This window comes from Mus caroli, unplaced genomic scaffold (genome assembly GCF_978045245.1).
Source record: "Mus caroli unplaced genomic scaffold, Mus_caroli_1 scaffold_8, whole genome shotgun sequence".
Taxonomy (NCBI): Eukaryota; Metazoa; Chordata; class Mammalia; order Rodentia; family Muridae; genus Mus; species Mus caroli.
In genome coordinates, this window is record NW_028227263.1 from 49,123,482 (window position 1) to 49,144,637 (window position 21,156).

The 21,156-nt window shown below is 43.5% G+C and overlaps 1 protein-coding gene across 1 annotated transcript in view; it reads right to left on the reverse strand.

Moving 5' to 3' along the window:
• Positions 1–201: 201 nt before the first annotated feature.
• The window catches only part of Gab2 (GRB2 associated binding protein 2), a 226,782-nt gene continuing 205,827 nt past the window's right edge, over positions 202–21,156 (reverse strand). The window contains exons 4-10 of the mRNA XM_021168220.3: positions 9,902–10,476; positions 8,928–8,998; positions 7,647–7,911; positions 6,792–6,882; positions 6,128–6,230; positions 4,980–5,105; positions 202–4,396 (exon numbers count right to left, since the gene is read on the reverse strand). Of these exons, the coding sequence (XP_021023879.1) occupies positions 4,253–4,396; positions 4,980–5,105; positions 6,128–6,230; positions 6,792–6,882; positions 7,647–7,911; positions 8,928–8,998; positions 9,902–10,476 (1,375 nt within the window). The 3' untranslated portion in view covers positions 202–4,252. The remainder of the gene's footprint in view (positions 4,397–4,979; positions 5,106–6,127; positions 6,231–6,791; positions 6,883–7,646; positions 7,912–8,927; positions 8,999–9,901; positions 10,477–21,156) is intronic.

Sequence of the window (21,156 nt, forward strand, 5' to 3'; positions counted from 1 at the left end):
CCCGGGGACTTTAAATGTAGTCGGAGGTGCTTGGTGCTAGGCCTTGGAGCTGGCAGCCTCCTGGAGCAGCAGAGAGAGAGGAGGGGGGCAGGGTAAGGAGGGAGGAAGAGTGGCTTTGTGGGATACTTTGGAGCAGTCTGGTTTGCCAAGTGACTGCAGAAACCACCCAACAATGATTTTTCAGTTTCCAAGGATATGCCATCACTACCTTCCTTTTTTTCTCTCCTCTGAGAAGGGAGCCATAGCCTGTTTCTGTGTAGACAAGGTATGGGCTGGGACAGGCTGGGAGGCAGTTCTCCAGCACTCCAGAGTCAACATCTAGGGCTTTTTAAAAAAAAACTTTTATTTTTATTGTATGAATGTGTATCTCTGTTAAGTGTATGTGTACCATGTATGTGTGGAGGCCAGTAGAGGGCATCAAATCCTGTGGAACTGGAATTACAAGCTGTTGTGAGCCACCCAGTGTGGGTGCTGGGAACCAAACAGCGGAGTCATCTCTCTAGACCCAACATCCAGCTCTTTCTGTTCATAGTCACAACCTTGAAGCTGAAGAGGGACATGGGGTCTGAGACTGGCCTGGACCCACGATCATTCTCTTAAGAACAAAGTATCTGGAAGGTCAAAATGGTGCTGTGACAAGGGGGTAGAGGTTTTGGTCCAAATGCCAGACTCTGGAGCTGTCAAGGAAACTGGTTGTCCTGCCCCTGCTTCAGCTTCTAGAGTGCTGAGATTACAGGTGTGCACCACTGCAGATGCCAGATGTTGGTCGGAGTAAAGAAGGTTCATTCTTCTCCTGGCCTGGAAAAGTGCCCAATGGCAGCCCATCAAGATGAGCAGAATTGGGCACACCAGCTCCTGGAGTTATTCATGAAATGATCCTGAAATGAGTTTGTCAGAGAAGGTATCTATAGGACAGCATCAGTCCTAAGACTGCCCAGGATGGGACAAGAGTAAGTTTCCACACCCTAAAGTCAGTCTCCAGCAGTCTACTCTGGGTTACATTTCTAAAGGACTTTATTGTCCTGCTTCTACACCATAATAAAAAGGGACCTGCAAGCTCCAGGCCTGTACCATTTGTTACCACTGTGAAACAGGACTCACTTGAACACATTTCCCACCCTACCCCCAGACTTCACAAGATAAATATGTTACAATTTTTTGAAAACAGAATAAATTAATAACTTAAGTGATTAGGCACCAACAATGACTTGAAAAAATTAAATGTCAATCTTAAATGGTAACAAGACACGATGTAAGACTAGGCTGCTTCTATTTCATTTTTTCTTCCCAACAAATAGTAACAATCCTGAATGAAATGATTCTACATTTCAAGACACAAGTAGCCCACAGATTACACAAGAACACACACCACCAGATACCAGGACAGCACAAATTATCAACAGGTGCCCATGGAAAGTCTGGATGTTCCTGCCTTTCCAAGACCCCAGGTATGGGAAGCCCCAGCAATATGGCCCTCTAAGGTCAGCCTGCTTCCCCACACTTTACAGCCAAAGGCCCGAATGGGAAGGAAGAGCTGCCTCTTCTCATAGCTTACAGAGCTGTGTTGCAGGGAGGGGAAGGGAGCCATGGCTGGGACTATAGCTACTGTTATATAAAGGGCCCAAAGGCAGACCTGAACCCTCATTCCAGTAACTTCAGAAGGGTTGTGCTTCTGTTCTGGGAATGTGGCTTCTTTTCATGGAATCAATGTAGCTATCCGCAAAATCCAGATAGAGAGGGAGGCAGTTAATGAGCTAATGTTCTCTGTGCTGCTCTTACCCAGTAACTCAGACCTTCAAATGATCATCCAGGTTCTTACAGCAGCTGAGTATCAGCTGTGACCATCCCATTTCACAGACTGGCAAGTCTCAAGGAGATGCCATCTCCTTTCTTTACTGTTCCTACTAAAGTTTAGTAGGATGAAGTGGGAAGAGGCCCTGCCCTGCAGGACAGGTACTTGTGGGAGCTATGCGAAGAGGTGATGGATGTTCTTGGCTCTTAGTCCTTGACAGCCACCAGGGGAGGTGAACTTTGACTTATGGGTAAGCCAGAATATTTTTTCCCTAAATGGAATTGGCTTTTCCTATTTGGGGTTGGAGGATGGGTAAATGGGTGGGTACATTAGACATGGCTAGCAGTCTGGTATTATGAGCCAAAGCTCAGCTTTCCACAGGTGAACCAGAGCAAGAAGGAGGCCTTGAGACTAACTAGAATAATACCTCAGTCCTGGAAGATGGCAGCCAGCTCCATTCACATGGTACACTCAATTCAGAAAATGCACTCTGGGGTCTATGGGGTGGCTGCTAAGGCCAATGATACCTAGCCCTGCTATCAGCTCCAGCAGCATCAGTCAAAAGCTTAGCCACATGGGAGATCCACTGAAGGCTTTAAAGGACACCATGAGTCTGGGCAGAGCCAGCCAAGTACCTTGTAATACTGCTCAGTGCAACCATTCACAGCCCCATTTCACTCAAGGTGACAGTGCACACTTCATACCTTCAAAGACCCTCTGTTCCCAAAGCTGAGGCTTCCCTCACCTCTTCTGTCTCCTCCATGCACCCACCTCTGCCTATCCCTTGCCTAAAATTCATTCTGCTCCCTCCTGGAGGCTTCCCCTCCCTGTAGCTCAGTTTCCTTTAGCACTTTTCCTTTCTATGTACTTGCCAGTCATCTTTATGGTTTACTTTTCTCACTGATTGTGACCTGTAGTTAGGGACAAGGTATGACTATACAAGGTAGCACAGGGCTTGGCAAGCATTGCTAAATGATCCATCCTAATGTAAGAAGAGGGGCTACTACTGAGGAACTCCTAGACAGGGCTCTCTGGAGGAGAGAGGTGAGGTGTGTCTTTACTTCTCAACAGTCCTAGTTTTTTGAGGACAACAATCTGTTCATCTAGGGCAAAATGAAATGCTGGTTTTCCCTGTTTTTCTTCTGCAATGAAATGCTTGAAAATTTGGTCAACTTTCAACACAAACACATTCAGATCTCCCTGCCCTACCTTAAGAGCCTTAGGCAATGACAGCTTTCCATCCCTTCTGCTCTGGTGACCTCTGAAGCCATGGGAGGAGAGGGTTAGCTTCTACCATCCCTGCAGCTGAGGACAACAGAGAAAAGACCTGGTCTGGCACTAGGTCAGAGGTGCTTCTGTCTGGCACAAGCCATTACCCAGACCCTCATGTGATTTCTAGATTTCCTTGGTCAAAGTATGACTCCTTCTCATTCTGCTCCCTGCTGTACTTCTGCATGTGGCCTTGGGCTCCCCATCAGGCCTTTTGGACACATGTACCCACTTGCTACATGTCTTGCCTGCCTCCCAGTCTCTAAGTCATCCCTCCTACCTACTAGAAACTTTCTTTCCATGGCAGTGTCCCTGTACTGCTCTGAGCTTAGCACACTCCTGTCCCAGGATCCCCCCTGCCTCCCATCCCCCATATCACCTGCTATGGTCTTCCCTACTCTGTCTCATCTCATTATCAGGGCCAGGGAAGAGGACTGCCTGTCCCAGAGTGGCAGAGTCCTCCAGCTCCAAGCTTTGCCACCCCAAAGACTTCTGCTACTCTTGGTTGCTTATCATTGTCAGTTTTCCTTCCAGCTGTCCTTCATATTTTGTCTCTCCCAGTCTACAGCAAAGGTGCAGCATGGCCTGATATTGGGTACCACCCTGCAAGTTATCAGCTACACTCCCATATCTGGGGACATAATTTCTTTCTCACTCAAGGCAACTTCCGACTTCCACTATCAACCATTTCGTCTTGTGGCTCCTTGCCTTTTCCTTGCCAAAATCGCAGGGATAGGAAAACACATGTGTACTTTGGTCTGCTGGTTCTTGGCTCCCTGGGTTATCATCCTCCGCTGGGGATGGAGAAGCAGCCCTGAGGTAGAGGGTAGAGAGCAGTGAGCAGACATGAGGCATGAGCCTATCTCAGAGCTTCAGCCCTCCCTCTAAGAGTCCAAGCAGCAGACAAATGGGTCCAAAGCAGGAAGCTTTTTTGGCAACAGCTCCTAACTAAGGTGGTGGAGGCACAGCTAGTATTGACACAAGTCATAGGTGGAACCCAAGTGGCAGAGGAAGTATCTCCACCAGACCCTTGCCTCTGATGGGAAAGGGTCAGGTCCCTGATGTTGAGTGCTTTGAAGGCTGAAAGTGGTACAGGGGAGAGGAGGTGTAGGGAGAAATGGAGAAAGAGGTGACAGAAGAGGCAGGTCTGGGCAGCTGCCTCATGGCTCTTGAACTTGGCGGCCCCCTTCATTACAGCTTGGCACCCTTGGAAGGTTCGGAGGACTGCCGCACATCCGTCCACTCCTGCATGGTGTTCTGCAGGGCCTGGGTCTTCTCTTTATCCACTTGGACATAGTCTACCTTCTCATCTGATGTGACAGATGATGTGGATGGCTGAGGAGACAAAAGAAATGGCTGAGTTACCTACATAAGGCTATCACTTTGAGTGTCTGTGCTGAAGGAGGATTTCAAAGTCAAGTAGTCTTCTGTTGGAGGCACCAAGCCTGCTGACACCTCATTCCCAGCTTTCAGGATAACCTGCCAGTCCTGGCTCGGGCTTTCAATAGTGCCTCCACCCATCTTCCTTTGGCCACACCTCCAGGGAAAGGGATGTGTTGGATGACAATAAGCACCAGGCCTTTACGCCTCACAGCACACTGAGGGAAAGTGTGTTGAGGTGGACTTCCTGGCTGTCGGGGCTGAAAGTGGTTCTTGGTGAGGCTTTCCCAGGCCCTAAAGTCCCTTCCAAGGGATGCTGTGTCTCATTCAGACACTTTCTCTCTGTCTCTCAAAGGAAAGGGAGAGAGGATCTCCAGCTCTTACATTGTTGACGGAATCCCTTTGTAATCATGACTAATCCCTGTGAGTATATCCCGCGGCAAGGACATGAATAGACTGACGCTCTGCAATGCTCATATAAAATGTCTCTGCAGAGGGGCTGCTGGGATGTGTTCCCTCCTTCCAAACTCCCAGGTACCTTGCGGTGAGGGCTTGGGGAGCCCGGCTGGAAGTCCAGGGCGAGATAATCCACACTGCCAGTACTCTTCTTTGGAGCTGGGCTGTTAGTGCCACTGGGAACAGGGGATGCAGATACTGGGTTTTGCTATGACAAAGAGTAAAACTGGGTAAGTTTAACAACCTAAACCATCACCTGGAAAACTACCTCCAGGAGCAAGAGCTCCTCTACTGTGTCCTGCACTGAGCCAATCCACTGAGACTGTTCATATTCTCACTCAAGTCTTCACAGAAGTCCTGAGAGGTGGATAGCACCACTGTTCAAATCACTAGAGGTTATAACACTAGATTCAGGAAGTAGAGTGAGTCACCTACACTTATATAGCTGGTGCATGACAAGAGCCAGGGATGTGTTCTGACTACCAAACCTGTGCTAATCCATGTGCCTGCTCCCCACCCCCTAGGCAGACTTGGGGCAGGTCTACTGTCTATCCTAAAGCCCCAGCCTCAGCTGGCAGGTCCCTGGTGAGCAACATCCTTCCACACTTGGTAATGTACAGCTTCCTATCACACCTGGCCACAAGCAGCTCATGCTCTCTGCTCTTCTCCAGAGACCTGAACAGTCACCTTGTTTCTGGGTGACAGGCCTTCATTTCTTCAGCCATTTTCCACGTGAGAAGTTCTAGGACTCTGTCTTCAGCTTTAAGAGAGCACTTTATGTCTAAAACATGCCCATGATATGACTGTAGTAAGAAGTGATAGTCCCATTTTAATGATTGATCTGTTTCTCGAATCTCTGCAGCCTTGGCAGCTGTACCCTTTTCAATGACCCCAGAGAGGAACTGTATTATGCTCTGTGTGTATTTCTACTACTACATCACACTGCATAGAGTTATATATCTCTATGTCTCCCCAACACTGTCTCTCCAAGGGACACCCATCATGATGTCACCTGAATTAGAGTAGTGAGAAAGGCAGGCCACCTGGGATCTTTAAGACACAGATGTCCTTGAGGGCAAAGCTGTGCATTTCTAATGGCTAATAACTCCTGTTGTTTGACATTCATGTGTCTAGGAAGGGTCTGCATCAGGAAGTTGACAGACGTCTATGGCCATGGCCTGAGCTGGGAAGAAGAAATGGGAGACAGTGCAGTGACTCTCAAGGACTCACCATAGGGACATAGTTCTCCTCACTGTCTCCCGAGTCTGTGCTGGTGATGCTCTGTGTGGAGATAGGACGGCAGTACTGGGAGGAACTAGAGTTAAAGGTGTGGCTGTTGGACAGAAAAAAAAGAGAGTGAACCCTGAGAAGCTATGGTTCTTACACCCCAGACCTGGCCCTCACCTGAGTTTCACACTTCCATTATCAGATAGATTTAATATAGGGACATTTTAATCATTTCCCCTTCACAGAAGAGGAAAACAATTCCCAAGAGATCAAGAGACAGATTAACAAAACATGGAAGATAATTGGCATGTGGTACAGCAACAGATGTGGGAAGATCCACCCTCAATGTGTATAGTACCAGCCAAATAGACTGGGGCTGAATGGAACAGCCAGGACAGGCATACACTTTGTTTTCTGGCTGTCATGCTCTCTCCATCCTATGTTTCTGCCTTGCCACAGGCCTCAAGTGAGCCAAGTGATCACAGACTGAAATCATGAACCAAAATACATCTATCCTTGTCTTGAAGTGTTTATACCATATATTTTGTAGCAAAGACCAGAAACCGAACAAAGCTCCTGATAGCATTATCATCAATGTCCTGACTGCTAGGCCAGCTATCATGCCACCCAATTCTGACCCCAAACTTTTGGTTTTGCAGTCACTCACTTGATCCTGGACCAAGACTTGGTGACAGGTGACTTGAAGGGCAGCTCATCGATGACAGTGTTGTTTCTCAGGTCAAGGGGTGTTGGCTTTGCTAAAGCAGGAACAGAGTTCAGGGATCAGTGACTATACTACACACACACAGACTATATGTAACATGCCAGCACCTGTACAAAGGCTGTCAGCTTTATACAGGGGATCTGAGGCTCAGTAAGGACATACAGATGACTTGGTTTCAGGACTCCCACAGATATCAAACTCTAGATACTTAAGTCTATGCCTTCATCTTCACATTCTAAAGTCTGTGTCCTTCCCACTGTATCTATAGTAATCAAGACTTCCAGAATCCAAAATGGGACTTATGGGTCTGACAGTAAAGATTCTCCCTAGGTTTTATGACTTCTCATGAGAACAGATTGTATTCACAATAGAGATGGTCATTGTGACTACTGCTGTTGATTTTGGACAGTGTTATACAAATAACAGTGAAGGAAAGCAAAGGGGCACAGGACCCTGTAAGGCTCAAGATCACATAGTCAGAGTCCTGTTGGCCACACCCATGGCTTCCATCTCTGTCCAACTTCCCCACTCCTCCCTTTCAATCCCTTTCTGCTCAGCCAAGGCCAGCAGAAGTCCAGTTTGGGTTCTAGCATGTTTTCCTGATCTCCACACAGACCATGGCCCTACTACTACACGCCTGCAGTGGACTATGTGAACCATTCCGGACACTTTCCCTATAAACAAATCCGAAGTCTGAATTTACATTATCTGCACAGTCACATACCTCTAAGCCCAGTATTTACCCAATCTCTAAGCAAATGCTGTCCAGAGATGAGATAGGGCAAAATGTGGGCTTACCTTTTCGGTCAGGCTTGAGGTTTCGGTTGACCGGGGGTGGCTGGATCTCACTTCCTCGGCTGGGGCCTCTGTGAATAGGAAGGGCTGTGGACGGGTAGCCAAGGGGGTCAAAGTGATGGGGCCCTGGGCTCATGGGGATGTAGACACTCTGGGAGTTGTCCCCTGGTCGTTCCATAGCCAGCAGGGTAGAAGAACCTGGGTTCATGGGCACGTAGTTGTCATCAGAGCTGGCACTATTTGATCGACCTACGGCAGTCTTTCCTGGCTGAAAAAAAAAAAAAAAAAAAAAAGGCCAAAGATCTACCTGTAACTCGTGAAAAGAAGTAAGGTGAAGCTATGTACAAGCTGTCTCAGTTGGTTAGCTACATTTTGAAGGGAGACCTTGGGAAGATCAAATAAAGATGTGTAGTGGGAACCAAGGAGAAATGAGCTCTGCAGTTACTTGTTTCACCATCTCTTGGGAGCCTTATCTTTGTGATAAAATGGAAGTACAAAACTTTGTGGCTACTCAAATCCATGGCTTGTGGCTAGAGGTCTCCAGGCTCCAGCTGCCTGGCTAAGGTAGAAGGCAGTCCAGCTAGAAATAGCCAGGGTTCATCACTGATGAGTCAATCCAGACTCTGGCCAGGACTCTGGAAGGGGAGGTTTCCTAGCTACATTTTCCTGTGCAGCATGCAGTGAGCCTGGGCTCATTCCAGGTGCCTAAGTCACATAGTAGCAAGTTGTAGGTAGAACTGTCACAGACTTGTATAGTAGTGTAGCTGTCCTAACCACAGCCACCCACAGCCACAACTCACACCACCTTATTGTATAGCAGAGCACATCTACCCACAGGGCTTCTTCACTTGTCTTTCCAGTGGGCTTGAACCTAAATCCTGATCAACTTGTTTTGAACTTGGACAGCTGTGGTCAACCCATTCCAGAGACAGCCTAAGAGCCTCATGTAAGCTGTCATCTGTCACCACTTCTGCTATGTTCCTACTCCACATGACACCTAGAGAGCAGGGCTGTTGCCTTAAAGTACCCTCTACTTTGGAGTGTGTCTGCTGCATTGTATTCTAGTTTGCCACAGGACCAGATGAAGGTGCCATTTTTACTTCCCCAAAACACCTAGGACTTTGGACTGGGACAGGTGGCAGTTCCTGAGGGAAATGCCATTGTTCTTCGGGTGGTGCACTTTTAGTTATATGTGGCGTAGCTTCTTCCCTACCCTGCCTGACCCAAGAGGTCCCAGTCAACCCCCCCCCCCCCACCCAAGAAAGAATTAACATTCTCACTCACAGATTCAGCAGACCAGCTGGCACTTTCTCCACTGCCTCGTGCTGGGTACTCATAGGTCTCACAGGAAGAAGCTGTGATGAAGGAAGAAGAGAGTTTATACTCATGCTGAGCCCATGACTCTCCTGTCGCTGTCCAGTGTGGCAATTCTCCTAATATTCATGTCTGTTCCAGTGTGGGTGTCTGCAGAGGACATCCTGACTTTAGCCCTGGGTTTTTCTAATATCTCCCAATCACCCATTCTCACCTCTGGGAATACTTTGGTAATGGCATTTACACTAATTATATATGTTGGTTTTCTTTTTCCAGCTTTGAAAAAGCTTTGAAGGGCAGGGGTGTGTTGTGTATGTGTTATACAGTTCCAAAGCGCAGGCAACTGCTCAGATCGCCTGACTGTCTGCAGAGTTCTAAACTGGATGGCTGGCCCCATAGACCCAAGGCTTGTCTTTGCTGCTGTCACAGCAGGGGGATGAGAAAGATCTGCAACCTCTAAAGACAGCTCACGGAACAGAGGAGGTATGCAGTGTTGGAATTTATCTGTGATAAGTGAGAACAGAACTTAGCGGCTTCAAGTCCAGGTTCAGAATTCAACTAGAAATTCTATGACATGGAAATACCATGAGGATCCATCCCATTTTGTATTATTTTCTTTAACTTTGTTTTTCTTCTAATTTTTTTTTACATTTTTGGTTTTAGTTTTAAATAAATAAAATAATATGATTTGAGCCTCCAAACCCAAAATATCAACATCTCCAAGGTGGAGTCTGCTATACTTCTGCCATGGTGGGTGTCATATTGACAGCTAGGCAGAGGATCAACTGCTAAGGAAATTGCACAAAAGATGCATCAACTGCTATCACTGAACTAATTAGTCCTTAAGTTTACCTTGGCTTAGGGGTGACCATGGGCCAGCAATATACTGAGAATGCCTGGACCACCTCCCTGGCCCTCTGGTCTCAGCTCCAGATTACACTGACCTCGATGGAGTCGGCTGTTGTCCATTGCAGGGAGGGTATTGCGCCTGGGGATAGTAGCAGCTACAGATCTGCTATTTTCACTGATTGGAGGTCTTTGCTGAGGGCTGCCCCATTGAGGTGTTTCTGCCTGACTTGGCTTGGGTGGCCGGGGTGGGGGAGCTATGGCTGAATCTCCAGGAGTGGCCACTGTCATGGCATTGTGGTTCTTGTCCAGTGTGAATGTTCTAGGGATCTGGTAGGCTGAGAGAGGAGTGGTTGGGACATCCATATTGTCCACAAGGAGGTCTCCCAGTTCCCGACACAGGGTGTTGCTGGGCATCTTGAAGGTGTACACATCCTCATTATCAGTCTCAGACCCTGTGAGGCTGCTCTTGGTGTGGCCATGGGAAGCTAGGCTCCGTGGGAGATCATAAGTACTGTCTTTGAATTCTGTATTGTGTCGGCTTGGCTTGGGAAGGCTATAGAAGCCATGGACTTGACCACCGACTCCGTTGATACAGTGTCCATTGCTCTGGGCAAGTTTTTGCACTGCTGTATCACTCTTCTGCCGGGTGCCCTGAGAGAAGCTGGCACTCCTAAAGGAGAGATGAGAAGGGGACAGTGAGAAGAGGACAGAGGATGTTCAATGTATGCAGCTCGTTGTTGTGGGAATACTGAGGAATCAGGCAGACCCCAGTTCTTCTTAGTCCCTACCACATATTAACTGTGTAATCTTAGGACTTCTACTTTAGGCATCTCCAAAATAGTAATTCAAATCATCTGAAGATTCTTTAGGAAGTCAACTCTAGTGTATCTAGCAGGTGTATGTTCTAGCAATGTTAACTTTTTTGAGCCCCTGGACTTCTGTGGCTGTTCCTAGCAGAGAATATGGTCATTCCTGGGCCCCAGAGATGCAAATAAACAGTCATACTGATAACCCGCCCACTCTCTGAATGACCAAAGAGCACACATGTAGCAAGTTGTGGGAGAAAACAGCAAATCTGAGTTTTAGTTTTTTTCTCTTTAAAGTCAGCTCATGGGCACTGGTGCTTGCATTTTAAAGAACTAATTTAAATTTAAGCTATAGGCTTTATCTTCTACCAGGAATCATGGTTTGTTGAGAAGAATCTGGTTCTTTCCAGAAATCTAAAACTATGTTGGTAAAATGACTTCCATTTGAGAACTCTATTAGGGTAGAAAATGGTATTGCTTTTATTCATTTTAAATGATGGTAGTGGGAAGCAAGGCCATCTTTAACAACAGTAACAGTTAAGGGAAGTTTATACTTAGTCCTAGCATTGCTACCCTGTGAACATCAGCATGATGTTCTCCAAGGTATGAGACCTAGTCTTAGTTACATCCAGGGTCCACCTGAGTCAGAGGCTCTGTAAGCCTTCCATTTCACAAGAGTGGTTGTTAAACTGGGTTCTGCATAAGTACTGTGTTAAGCTGGAGGATGAGTAGCAGGGAACCAGGCCTGCTTTCTGTCTCTGATGATCCTTCAGAGGATTTCATCTGAGCGGGAGACAAGGGAATCAACCCTCAGCAGTAATTCTGTCTTTTGTAGACCAGAGGTATCTTCAGAAACCTAGTAAGCTCTTGGAGACTTTACCAGAATAAGGTGCAGGTTCACACTCACACCTCTGTGTTCTCCTGGGTGATGTTTGAACTGAGGATCACTGGGGGATCATCATCTGCCTTCCCTTAGCTCCCTCGAGAGGAACTTGCTATTTATAGATGTGGCCACCAGGTGGTAGTAGAGAACAGTGCCTAGAAGTTTAAACAGATGAATGGAACCAAGTATGCTGGCCAGGTTCCCCTTAACATGGGCCACTGGTGGTCCTAATATTCAGTCCCCCCAAGTTTACCAGCCCCTCTACCTAGGTTTTTGTATTTGTTCTCCCTTTCCAGTCACTTCCATTCACATAACCAAGCCAAGAGCTAAGGCCCAGGATAGATAACATCACAGCTGAGGCAGAAGAATCAATGGCAGGTACAGAGTGTTCATATTTGTCTTTGGTATGTTTTATCTTATTATTGTTTTTGAATTTCCAATTCTCATCAGATGTCTTAATCTGATTTTTTCATTCGACAAATACTTGCTGATGTCTTCCTCCCCATCTAGGCTAGACACAATGAATACAGAGGTGTTGTGTGCTTAAAAATCACAGGAGATGACATCCCTGCAAATTACTACAGTCAAGTATGAGTCTGTCAGTGGCCACATATTAACCTTGCCTGGTGGGGTCATGTTAGAAAGGCCTTTTCACAGACATCACATCTGAGTGAGTCTAGAAAAAAGAACAGCAAAACAAAATAAAGGCATTTCAGTTTGGGGCCAAAGAAGTTTAAAACAACTTGGCAACTTTAAGGCTCTCCATGCTGCTCAGGCTGGAGGAAGCATGCTGGAAGGCAAGGCAGACAGAAACACAGATACTGCCTCTCACTCACACAGAATCCAAATCACTTATCTTATAGGAACAGAGTATAATGAGGTTACCAGAAGCTAGTATTATAAAAAAAAAATCCCACAATAGTATCTGTTAATTTAAAAAGCAGGGTTAGTAGGATTTAGCTATATAAAGATTGCAGTTCAGGAAGACTCCTCAGCAGTGGCAGAGCCTCATAGGTGTGTTGTTCTGCAGTAAAAATGAACATTTCCCAGAATGGACCAGTCACCTTCTGTGATGGTTTGTAAATTCTTGGACCAGGGAGTGGCACAATTTGGAGGTGTGGAATAGTTGTGATCTGGTTGGAGTAGGTCTGTCACTGTGGGTGTGGGTTTAAGACCCTCACCCTAGTTGCCTGGGAGTCAGTCTTCTACTAGCAGCCTTTGGATAAAGATATAGAACTCTCAGCTCTGCCTGCCCCATGTCTGCCTGGATACTGCCATGCTGCCACCTTGATGATAATGGACTGAACCTCTGAAACCTGTAAGCCAGTCCCAAGTAAATGTTGTTTTTTATAAGACTTGCCTTGGTCATGGTATTTGTTCACAGCAGTAAAACCCTAACTAAGACACCTTCCTTCTTCAATTCATTTCTGCCTTGACTCTGGTCTTGGGAAACCAGAAATGATGATGATTACCCATAATGATTTCTCACTTGTTCAGCTCTTACCCAATCTACTCCAATTTATTTCCTTCTGATTTTTCTTCTGGATCAGAGTGTTAATGACTGACCTGACACTTACTTTCTCAGACTTTAAAGAAGTTTGTTATTTTTTAGCTGCATAATTTCTTATTTCCTCTTTTATACATTTTCATATAGTCTTATGACTCATACTGTACTGTGATTTTGCTTTTGTTCTACTCTACTAGACTGTAGGTATATTAATAATGGAAGGTCCACTTTGATTTTTAATGAATATTTCTCCCCACCCCGTGTATGTGTGTGTGTGTGTGTGTTTAAGATAGGGTTTCTCTGTGTAGTCCTAGCTGTCCTGGAACTTGCTTTGTAGACTAGGTTGGCTATGAATTCTCTGCCTCCCAAGTGCTGGGATAAAAGGCATGTGCCACCACTCATGGCTTAAGTATATTTCTCATTTAAGGGAAAATAATGTGTAAATATTTGTAAAAAGATTAACTACCACTTAGCATTTTAATGACCATCTGTCACTAGCAATTTTAAGTCACTTGGACCATCTTCCAATCCCAATCCCAGATGAGCCCCTTCTATGACTATGTGTCACAGTATTTAAAACATGAGATGACCCAGTGTATCTTGTTTTATGTTGAAGTCCTTGATCTCCTTGGACTTGAGCTTTGTGCAAACTGACAAATATGGATCTATTTTCATTTTTCTACATACCGACTGCCAGTTAGACCAGCACCATTTATTAAAGATGCTTTCTTTTTTTCCATTGTACATTTTTGGCTTCTTTGCCAAAGATCAAGTGTCCATAAGTGTGTGGTTTTTTTTCTAGGTCTCCAACTCTATTCCACTGATTGACCTGTCTGTCTTTTTACCAATACCATGCAGTTTTTTTCTTTAAATCACTAATCACTATTGCTCTGTAGTACAGCTTGAGGTCAGGGATGGTGATTCCTCCAAAAGTTTTTCCATATGAAATTGAGAATTTCTCTTTCCATGTCTTTGAAGAATTGTGTTGGAATTTTGATAGGGATTGCATTGACTCTGTAGATTGCTTTTGATAGGATGATCATTTTACTGTTAATCCTACCATTTTTTGAGGTCTTCTTTGATTTCTTTCTTGAGAGACTTGAAGTTCTTGTCATACAGCTCTTTCACTTGTTTGGTTAGAGTTACCCCAAGATACTCTATATTATTTGTGACTATTATGAAGGGTGTTTTTCCTATTTTCTTTCTCAGCCTGTTTATCAGTTGTATAAAGGAAGGCTACTGATTTGTTTGAGTTAATTTTATATCTGGCCACTTTGCTGAAGTTGTTTATCAGCTGGAGAAGTTCTCTGGTAGAATTTTTGGGGTCACTTATATACACTATCATATCACTACAAATAGTGATACCTTGACTTTTTCTGTGCCAGTTTGTATCTCCTTAATCTCCTTTTGTTGTCTTATTGCTCTGGCTAGCATAAAACCAGATAGACTGAATCTAATAGAAGAGAAATTGGGAAAGAGCCTTGAACTCATGGGCATAGAGTAGGGGTGGGGGATTTCCTAAACAGAACTCCAATGTCTCAGGCTTTAAGATCAATTATTGATAGATGGGACCTCATGAAACTGAAAAGCTTCTGTAAGGCAAAGGACATAGTCGATAAGACAAATAGGCAACCTACAGATTGAAAAAAATTTTTTTTCACTAACCCCACATTACCTTTTGGCTAGTATCCAAAAATATATAAAGAACTCAAGAAGCTAAATTCCAAAAAACCCAAACAATCCAATCAAAAAATGGGGTATAGAAGTAAACAGAGAATTCACAACAGAGAAATCTTGAATGGCCAAGAAGCACTTAAATAAAAGTTCAAAGTCCTTAGTGATCAGGGAAATACAAATCAAAACGACCCTGAGATTCCAGCTTACACCAATCAGAATGGCTAAGACCAAAACCTCAGGTGACAGTATATTTTAGCAAGAATGAGGAGAAAGAGGAATAGTCCTCTATTGCTGGTGGGATTGAAAACTGGTACTCTGGAAATCAATCTGGAAGTTCCTCAGAAAACTGGAAATAGATCTACTTGAAAACCCAGCTATACCACTCCTGGGCATATACCCAAAAGATGCCCCACCATGCCTCAAAGGGCATATGCTCCACTATGTTCATAGCAGCCTTATTTGTGATAGCCAGAAGTTAGAAACAACCCAGATGTCCCATAATAGAAGAATGGATACAGAAAAATGTGGTTAATTTACATAATAAGCTACTACTCAGCTATTAAGAACAAGGACATCATGAGTTTTTCAGGCAAATGGATGGATCTAGAAAATATCATCCTGACACAGACCCAAAGGAACATGCATAGTATGTACTCACTGATAAGTGGATATTAGCCAAAAAGTACAGAATACCCAGAATATAATCCATAGAATTCAAGAGGGCTAACAAGCTGAAAGGCCCAAGTGAGGATGCTTCAATCCCACTTGGGAGGGAGAAGAAAGCATAGAGCAGAGAGAGGGAAGAAACTGGGTGGGAGAGGGGAGAGGGAGATGCAGGGGAAAAGGGAAACATAAGCAGGTATTGGGGGGGGGACCAGAAGTGAACCCCTGAGGTCCAGCAGAATGAATGGAAATATACAACCTTGAGAGGTGGTGGGGGGGACCCTCTAGAATGTACCAGAGACCTGGAAGGTGAGAGAATCTCAGGACTCAAAGGAAGGAACCTTATATGAAATGCCCAACAGTGTGGAGAGGAAACTTGTAGAATCCGCCTTCAGTAGAAAGACAGGGCATCAAGTGGAGGGATGGGGTTGCCATTCCACAGTCAAAAACTCTGACCCAGAATTGTTCCTGTTTAAAAGAACTGCAGGGATAAAAATGGAGAAGAGACTGAGGAAAAGGCGGTCCAATGACTGGCCCATCTTTGAGACCCTTTTCAAGGGGAGGCTCTAAGGCCTGACACTATTACTGATGCTATGATGTATTTATTACTGATGCTATGATGTATTTACAGACAGAAGCCTAGCATGGCTGCCCTCTGAGAGGCCCAACAAGTAGCTGAATTGGACACACCCAACCAATGGTCTGAAGTTGGGGGACTCCTGTGGTTGAATTAGGGAAAGGCTGGAAGAAGTTGAGGAGGAGGGCAACTCCATAGGAAGACCAGCAGTCTCAACAAACCTGGATCCCTGAGGTCTCTCAAACACTGAACCACCAACCAGGCAGCATACACCAGCTGATATGAGGCCCCCAACACATATACAATAGAGGACTGTCTGGTCTGGCCTCAATGAGAGAAGACACACCTAACTCTTGAGAGACTTGAGGCCTCAGGGAATGGGGAGGCCTGGCAGGGTGTGAGATGTGTGGGGTTGTGGGGACATCTTGGAAATGGGTTGAGGTGAGGAATGGGATGAGGAACTGTTAGAGGGAAGAACTGGAGGGGGATAATGACCGAACTGTAAAAAAAGATTAGAGATTTAAAAAAGAGATGGTCTTTGGGGTTGGAGATATAGCTCAGTTCATAGAGTGCTGGCCACACATGCCTGCACTCTTGCTTTCAGCAGACAGACGCTGGAGGATTGGGATTTCAAGCTAGTCCTTTGTTGCATAGTAAGTTCAAGGCCAGCCTGGGATATGTAAGATCTTGCTGATGTGTGTGTGTGTGTGTGTGTGTGTGTGTGTGTAGGGGTGGTGGTGGTGGAGAAAAGAAGGAAGAGATAGAAAGGGGGGGCTCAATTTATCTTTGTATCTGGAACCCTCTGGCTACAATTTTGAGCACACCATTTCTATGTAATGAGAGAACAATGCTGCACTTGTGAAGTTAACTGAAATGGAAGATTTTGTATGATGCCTTCGGTTAATCAAAGCAACTCAGTGAAGGAGTCAAGGATGTCTTGGAAAAGATCTTGGGAACTCACCAATATGCTGACTTTACCTTTTATCCGTCATTTTCTTCTAGACTACTGTTGCTGGGCCAATGATATTGGAATCTTATCACTTGAAACTTATCCCTTCAGATTTCAACAGAATTATGGCTTCTTTGGGTATGTGACCTGCCTCAATATATCACCTCTAACAGGTTTAATAACATCTTTGAAACAGAAAATAGACACCAGCTAGAATCTGTAGTGTTGTCCAAAAGACTAGTGGACAAAAACAAATCTGGTGAAACTAATTTGTGTGCAAAGACAAAAGAGTTCTATCTTAACAAAACAGTTCAAAACTCTTTCTTTGGCAGTAGATGCTGTACTCAACAGTTCCTTATTTTAGCTCAGTAGAAGACCTGGATTTGAAAACTTGCCATTTCAGCAGAAATATACAGTACTTAGTAGTTGAAGGAAGAATAGAACTATTACTATAGTAAAGAGTGATAAATAATGCATATTTTTATTTCTAGGAAATTCCAAACTTACTATAGCTTTATGCCAGGCACCTACAAATTAAAAGAGGGAGAGGGCATAGATACAAAGCTGACATTACTAATTTTAGTAATTTATTTATTTATTATTCTCTTTTCATAGCCCTGACTCAAAAGTAACTTTAAGAATATGAATAAGATGATCATGTGAGACAGTAATGTAAAAGTGCTTTTCAAGCTGCAAGCATCATCCCTTTCTTCTGGAGCAGCTAGTGTGTCATACCATGCTAATATGTAGCAGACTATGGCAGGACCAAAGGCTGTCCACACCCTAACCATACTCTACACATCTGGAGATCAAACAGAACTGAGATTTTTCTCTTGGAGACAGGGTTTTGTTATGCAGCTGAAGCTGGCCTTGAACTTTTCATCTTTATGCCTCAGTTTTCTAAATCCTGGATCATAGCCTATAAATCAATGCTTGGTGGCACTGAGGCAATAATTTGCATTTCCTAAATGATTGTACTGTTCATGTGCTTATTAGTCTTTTCCATCATAATTATTTATAAATGAACTATATCTGTTCAAATATTTTTTCATCAGAAAAAATGGATTGTCTTAGGAATGTCACATGCCTATACCTCTAGCATTAGGAGGCTGAGGCAGAAGGATCCCAAGTTCAAGGATAGCTTAGGTTACAAGATGAGACCTCGCTCAAACAAACAAACAAAAAGGTGTTTTTTTGCTTACTATGTTGTAAAGTTGTTTTTGTTTTTGTTTTTTTTTTTTCTCTTTGACACAGGGTCTTTCTAAGTAGCCCTGGCTATCCTGGAACTCTCAATATAGACCACACTGGTCTGCCTTTGTATTTATTTTAAGTTTAATGATCCATGTATTACAATTTGTTTTGTCCATTTACTTCTGAGTGTGGGAACAACTGGCCTATGCTTCCTCCCAGATCCTGGTTGTTCTGTGGGGAACGGGCTCACGAACTCCTCCCACGCAGTGCTAGAATGTTGATTGGCTTGATCTTGTACAGGTTTTTGTGCAGGCAACCTGAGCTGCTGTATGCTCAGAAGTCATGTCCAGAACATATTGTTTTGCTCTGGTTCTTTTGACCTCTAACTCTTACCTTCTTCTGAGATGTTTCCAGAGCCTTGTTTGTTCTTTTTGGACAGGGCTTCTTTAAGTAGCCCAGGCTGGCCCAGGACTTGCCATGTAGATCCACCTAACCTGAAATGTGTAGTGATTCTCTGGCAAGCGCTGAGATTATAGGCCTATATGACTATACCCAGACCATTTTTTTCCTCATGGATTTATTTATTGATTGATTGATTGATCGATTGATTGTTTGGCTTTTCAAGACAGCGTTTTCTGTGAAGAGGAAAAATTTATTTATTTATTGTTTGGTTTTTCTAGACAGGCTTTTCTTTGTAGCCCTGGCTGTTCTGGCCTTACTTTGTAGACCAGGCTGGCCTTGAACTCAAAGAGATCTGCCTGCCTCTGCCTTCTAAGTGCTGGGATTAAAGGTGTAAGCCCCAAAGCTTGGCCAAAAGTTTTAATTTTGACAAAGACTACTTCATTGTTTTTCCCTTTTGTACTTTTTCTATTCTGGTTTTTTTTTTTTTTTTTTTTGGTATTTAATACAAAAATCTTTTTTTTTTTTTCAATGCCAATGTCAGAGATGTTTTCTTATTGAACTTTCAGAGGATGGAAACAGTAGTTAAGTTTCACACTTAGAACTCTTGTAAGTTTAAATTGACTCTTGAGTGGTGTTATGTGAAGTAAGAGTTTATGGTATTTTAAAAATCATTTCTACATGCTATTCTAGCATCATTTCCTTTCTCCACTGGCATCTGTGTCAAAAACCATACCCCCAGCTGATGAAAGTTGGACTTGAAAGTTTCATTTAGTATCTATATCAACATTGGAGCTTCTTCTCGGCTAGTGATAAATTGGCACAATATTTCTTGTGATGTTGGGCATCTCAGAAGAAGCCACCTAATCAGCATAGTGAACAGCCAATACTCTACAGTACACTGTGCTGCAAAGCTATAATATTTGGTAAGTTAGGCATATAAAATGCATTTGTCTTACAGTGAATTCAACTTATATTCAACTGTGTGTGCATGCACAATTAGTGTATTTTCTTGGACTCACACTTCAGTGAGTGACTGTACTTATCTCTTTACCAATGCAGTATCCTATAGGTTACCAGTGTTTGGCAGGAAGTCTTGAAACCAGGTAGTTTAAATGCTTCATTGTTGTCCTTTTAGAAGATTAATATGGAATGTTTAAATTGTTTTCATTTTTACACATATTTTAGAACCAATCTAACAGTATCTATATAAAAGCTTGTTGGAAGTTTTATTGTAGTGAACCTATAGATCATTCTGAAGAACTGTCATTTTACTAATATTTGAGTTTCTAATTTAGAACTATAGTATGTTTCTTTCCTTATTTAGGCCTCTCATTCCTCTCACTAATGTCTTCACAATTCAGAACACAAGAAACAAGGAAAAGTAAGGCTATCATGTTCCTCCAAGTCATAATTCTTTAGTTACCAAGACCAAAGAGTCAGATGGGTAAAATGCCAGATGAAGGATACAAACATTCGCCTGTAAAAATAGTCAGTGACTTCAAAATGATACAAATAAGCAAATGCATGAAGTAAGGAAATCAGTTCAAGATCTACAGACTTACCAGGAAATACAGACTGGAGCAGGAGGGGTAAAGGAATATATAGAGACAGTCAGTAACAAGCATCAGCAAGAAACTTTACCAAGAAGAAGAGAGAGAAATCAAAGTTGGAGGACATGATCAAAGAAATACAATACCCAGAATTAATAGAGGATAAATAAATACACAAATGAGTAAAATCCAAGAATTCTGAGATACGATCAAGAGACCAAGTCAAAGACGCCATGGGGAAGATGAAGAAAAACTTAGGTATAGAAAACCTATTTAATGAAATTATAGCTGAAAAATTTGCAAGTTTATAGAAAGAAATATACATCTAAGCATGAGACACTTAAAGTCCTAAATAGATCTTTGCAGAGAAGAAATTTTCCTAGTGTATCATAGTTATGATGCAAAATATGCAAAACAAAGAAAACACTATTAATAGTTATATAAGAAAGCACCAACTCAGAAAAGCAAACACATAAGAATAACACTATACTTTTCAACAGAAACCCTAACAGCCAGGAAAGCATAGAATGATAAATTTCAAGCCTTGAAAGTAACTGTCAATCAAAATTGCTATATCCAGAGCATTTTAATCTTTTTTTTTTTTTTTTTTGGTTTTTCGAGACAGGGTTTCTCTGTGTAGTCCTGGCTGTCCTGGAACTCACTCTGTAGACCAGGCTGGCCTCGAACTCAGAAATCCGCCTGCCTCTGCCTCCCAAGTGCTGGGATTAAAGGCGTGCGCCACCACGCCCGGCTCAGAGCATTTTAATCTTAAAACCCACAGAGAAATCAAGGTATTTCAAGACAGCCACATACTAAAGCAATTCACGATCATGGAGCCAGTACTGGAGAAGATAAATGAAAGGATCTTAAACACAGAGGGAGAAGAAAGATAATCTCAGTTAATGAGACCATAGAAAAGAACAAAGTTCATGAAAAGAATAGAGGAACAATGTCAAGGTAAGAAGAACCATGTCTCACTCAATAAATGGGAGAAAGAAAAGAACAAGCAATAATCCAGTCAATCGATCAGAAAAACAAGGAACAAAATTGCAGAACCCCTTTTAAAAATAATGCAAATGGCCTTAATTTCACAATTAAAAGATACAACTAGATGACTAGATTAAAACAACATCCAAGGCAGGGAA